Here is a 4815-nt window from a genome sequence, read left to right as displayed (position 1 = left end):
TTGGCAGCATCGAGCCATCACAACACAACAGCGTACGTACGGATCGCATGCATGGTCTGCTCCACAAACACGTGAAAAATGCACAGCACATCCATGCATATATGGTGCGTGCAATCATGCATCATGTTCCCGATGGACTCCAAGTTGGGCTGGCTGGACCAAGAACACGCCCTAGCGACAGATGAATGTTGGAGGACAAGGGAGTTGGTTCCACTAAATAAGTCATACAAAAGAGACAAGCAGGGTGCTGGAAAGAAAATTAAGGTCGAGGCCAGCAGCATATATAGATTTGTTTTCACTAATACGGGTCAATCAACGATATCAAAATCGTCACTATGGGCCTGTTTGGTAGAGCTCTCTAAAGCTCTGATTCTGTGGTGGGAGTGATTCTGTGGCTGAAAGTGATTCTCTAAAAAAAAATTTGGCAGAGAAAATGATTCTCAACAGAATCAGAATCAGGAGAAGCTACTTTTTTCAGCTCTCCAGAATCAGAGAATCACTCCCACGGATTCCAGCCGGGGAGCTAAAGCCTGATTCTGCTGTTTGGCAGAGCTCCCTTAATTTCAGCCGGGAATCAGCTCTGGAAGCTCTACCAAACGACCCCTATGTATGGTAGCATCCCCATCGTAGGTGCAACAATTAAAGTGGTTGGTTTGTTGGTTTTGATGCGACTAGTCAGACTATTGTAAGTACCTCTTGCTGGGTCCATCAGAAACCAAGCATACAAACAAATAGGACCCTACCAAAAGTGCAAAGCGCTATATTCTCGCGTGTGCCGTGCTTGATGATCATCGCTTGTTCTTCATGGGCCGGGGATTCGTTATGTACGTGTACGGTTGGTGCCATATGTTGGTCCAACTCATTTTGAATTGCATGAATTCAGGTGAGGAAGTAATTCATAAAGCATACTCCCTCCGGTCACAAAACAATGTTATTTTGAATACCGACATATCACCAGTACGCTATTTTGATTGTTTAATTGCTAGTATAAAATATAACGAAGCTATACTATTTCGAAACTATATTTGAAAACAAATCTAGTGATACAATTTTTAAAAGTTCAATCTAACTATTTAAGAGAGTTTGAATGATCAAAATTTAAACGTGTTGACTCCATATAACATAAAACAAAATTCTTTTATTGCTAGAAAGCGTGCACCTTGTCGCATATTATAAGCTCTCGTAGAATATCAAAGCACTATGTGTGTGTAAAGGTTACAAATATAATTTGAACCTCTCGTACTCTCGCATATCCATAATCACAGTATTAGAGTTTGTTTGGTTGGACTGAGAATTTTTTAAAAGCAGGTTTTAAAAGTTGTTGTTGAAAAGTTGTTTATAGAAAAACTACTTTTAAATTGATTTTTGATGTTGATGAAATGTATAATATATGTAATATCTCTCAAAATATCATCCCTCGGAAGCTAAAAAAACTCTTTTGGATCAGCTTCTGGTTTCTAATAATAATGATAGCTTTTTTTTGGTTTAGTTTTCTACTTCTGAGTAGCAAAAGTCAGTAGAATATAAATCAAACAGGACCTTAGGTGGTTCAATCTCGATGCAGCTAGCTTCGGTTTTGGCTCCTCTGAGAATTGGTGTAGAAGACAACACAAAAAGATTGAAGTTTGAAACCTAAAATAATTGAAGTATGGTATTTGTAAATTTGAAATATAAAAAGAAATTGTTTCAAATATAAAGGTTAAGCATTGGACGCTGGGAATGATGTAAGAATGACTGGCTGGATGGAGATGTAAACCCGTCTAGCTAGCTGGAGGTTTCGTTGAGTGGTCATCCTTATTGCAACCGAAAAGAAATGAGACGTATCACCAAAACATCCGGTAGTATCGTAACGACCAAGAAGACAAAGAATTGAGACGACAAGAGAAAGGCAACCAAACGAAGCTTAGGTAGCATCCAGGTGATTGCATTAAATGTAAAACACAATATTTGCTAAATCCTGTATTTGATTTATAATCCAGTTTGAACCGTGTGTTCTTTGCAATTAAATCTGCAAATTAAAATTAATATTGACTATATTTTGATGAAAAAAATAGTTACATATGGGTTCCACAAATCATGCTAGTAGTTTTAAGAAACTTTGGCATGCCTGCTATCCAAACGCCATTTTTCACACTCAATTTGGTATCGTCCTAGCATTGGTTTGATCATGAGCCAAACACTATTTTTAATTTGATTTTAAACATGATCATGAACCAAACGCTTTTTTAATCTGATTTTAGACATGACCAATCATTAGTGTAGCTTGATGATGCGAGGAAGCCCTTAATTTGTTCCGCGTGGCGTGGCTCCAACTCATCCCACCAAACCAACCGACTGGACTCGAGAGAGATTTTTTCATTTAATTTGGCGAGCAGCAGCAGCAGGAGGAGGAGGAGACCAACGGCCCAGGCGCGCGGGCGTGGGAGGTACCCGCCACGGACGCGTGTCCGCCCCGGCCAGCTGTACCGCATCCACCACCTTCCCCTGCCCTCCTCCGGTGCGGTGAACCCCCACCGTCTCCCCGCCGCACCGCTTGCTTATATACCCACCTCCCCTCCGTCTCCTCACCCTTCACCTCACCTCACCTCACCTCGATAGATCGATCAGCTTCCCCTCCCTCTGCCTTGCCTTTTAAGATTACACAGCAGCAGCGGCAAGAAGAAGAAGAAGAATCCCGATCTTTATTTATGGCGTCTTCTTCTCCGTCGTGCCGTGCCGGCGGCGGCGGCGGCGGCAAGGCTGACGTGGACCGGATCAAGGGCCCCTGGAGCCCCGAGGAGGACGAGGCCCTGCAGCGCCTCGTGGCCCACCACGGCGCGCGCAACTGGTCCCTCATCAGCCGCTCCATCCCGGGGCGCTCAGGGAAGTCGTGCCGCCTCCGGTGGTGCAACCAGCTCTCGCCGCTGGTGGAGCACCGACCCTTCACGCCCGAGGAGGATGACACCATCCTCCGCGCCCACGCCAGGTTCGGCAACAAGTGGGCCACCATCGCCAGGCTCCTCTCCGGCCGCACCGACAACGCCATCAAGAACCACTGGAACTCCACGCTCAAGCGAAAGTACTCCTCCTCCTCCTCCTCCTCTGCTGCCGCTGCTGATGCGGCGCCCGACGAGGAGGACCTGGTGGCGGCGCAGCGGCCGCTGAAGCGGACCAGCAGCGACGGACACGCGGGGCTCTGCTTCAGTCCCGGGAGCCCGTCCGGCTCCGACCTCAGCGACTCCAGCCATCACAGCCTCCCCTCCGTCATGCCCTCCTCATCCGCTGCAACCTCCCAGTCCCAGCAGCACGTGTACCGCCCCGTGGCGCGCGCCGGCGGCGTGGTTATGCTCCCGGCGACCTCCCTGTCGCTGTCCCTCTCCCTGCCCGGGTTGGATCAGCAGCCCGATCCGTCCCCATCGGCCCCAGAGCCGCCTCCAGCTCCTGTACAGTCACAGGCACAACAGCCGGCGACGAACCTCGCGTCGCCGCGCCGGCCACAGCCACAGCCGGCGCCGTTCAGCTCAGAGTTCCTGTCGATGATGCAGGAGATGATCCGGATCGAGGTGCGGAACTACATGTCCGGGTCGGGGTCCGACGGCGCCGTACACGCTGCCCCGAAGCGCATGATGGGCATGGCCAAGATCGAGTAGCTAGCAGGGGAAGCAGCTGTTGCAAGAAGAAGCAAGCAGCCTTGAAACGAAGCAGAGGCGGCAAGTGACGAGATGAAGCAAGATCCTGCAACGCAATTCCTCGGTCTATTTCTCCAGCAGTTTCCTTAATCTAGCCATTTCTTTTCTCAGTTGTTTTTTCCTTGCCCAGTTCTCCTCCCCCAATTCTTAGCTAAAGCTCTCCAAGAAAGCAGAGCAGAGAAAGAAAAACTTTGTCTGTCCGGACGTCGAGGGCAGAGTCCAGTATGATCCGATCCTTTCTTGTCAGGAGGTAGAGCCATCCTCGGAACGGAATTGTTTACTTCTTTTTGTACAGAAAGAATAAAGACAGGATGAAGGTGCATGAATGAGAAGAGAGGCAGGCCTCAGGCTTGATGGATCATTTCTCAAGATCGATCGATCGATCTCTCTCCTATCTCGGTTTCCTGACTAAGGGCATCTCTTAACGGTTTTTTTCAGAATCTCTTTACGATTCGTTCCCTTCAATGTTCTAATAATTTTTTTATTGTTTCTATTACGAAATGATTCTCAAGATTATTCTCTTCAGGATAGGATTTTCTTTTTTCTTTTCACGATTTTTCTCGAAGAAAAACGGCTGAAGATAAAAATCAAGAAAAAAATCGAAAAATGAACAAAATGAGAAAAATATGGTTGGATATGATCTAATAGTAGGAACCGAGCAGCAGCGGGGAGAGAGACGAGTAGTAAGTACCATTCTTCACCAACCCACTCATGACATGGACACCAGAAAAGATGACCATGCATGCATGAGAAAAGAAAAGAAAAGAAAAGATGGCCATGCATTATAGAGAGAGCAGCTTGTGTGAAGTGCTGTGGTACTCCTCAGGTTTGCTTGGGCGTTGGCAGCATCAGGTATTCCGGCCGGATGGTTATGTGTTGTTTTCGGGCCCGGGGCAGCTAGTTGATCACCATGACTTGGAGGATGATCTTCTACTCTAACATGCATGATCCATCGCTGCTCATCTCATCTGACCACCCAACAGAAACACAAACACCAGAAAATGCAGTGCAGAGCAGGCTACAGAAAAGATGGATAAAGCGATGGATCGCTGCTGCCGACCACGACCATATAGCAGCACGGCTCCAATCCCGTCTTCCGTCATCCTCTGTCCGAGCACGAGCTAGTACTCGATTAACTTTTCACCTT

The 4815-nt window shown here is 47.4% G+C and overlaps 1 protein-coding gene across 1 annotated transcript; it reads left to right on the top strand.

Annotated features, from left to right (window-relative positions):
* The first annotated feature begins 2390 nt into the window (after positions 1-2390).
* LOC133897751 (transcription factor MYB73-like) lies at positions 2391-4037 on the top strand. The gene has a single exon (XM_062338572.1). It carries the CDS (start codon positions 2688-2690, stop codon positions 3627-3629), a length of 942 nt encoding a protein of 313 aa, XP_062194556.1. The 5' UTR covers positions 2391-2687; the 3' UTR covers positions 3630-4037.
* Positions 4038-4815: the final 778 nt, after the last annotated feature.

Source organism: Phragmites australis, chromosome 17 (assembly GCF_958298935.1).
Source record: "Phragmites australis chromosome 17, lpPhrAust1.1, whole genome shotgun sequence".
In the NCBI taxonomy this organism is placed as follows: Eukaryota; Viridiplantae; Streptophyta; class Magnoliopsida; order Poales; family Poaceae; genus Phragmites; species Phragmites australis.
The sequence above is the reverse complement of the archived record's forward strand: the minus strand, read 5'-3'. Positions and strand labels throughout refer to the sequence as shown.

Coding starts and splice junctions, on each gene's coding strand:
- LOC133897751 (XM_062338572.1), top strand. CDS start 2,688: ATGGCGTCTTCTTCTCCGTCGTGCCGTGCCGGCGGCGGCGGCGGCGGC.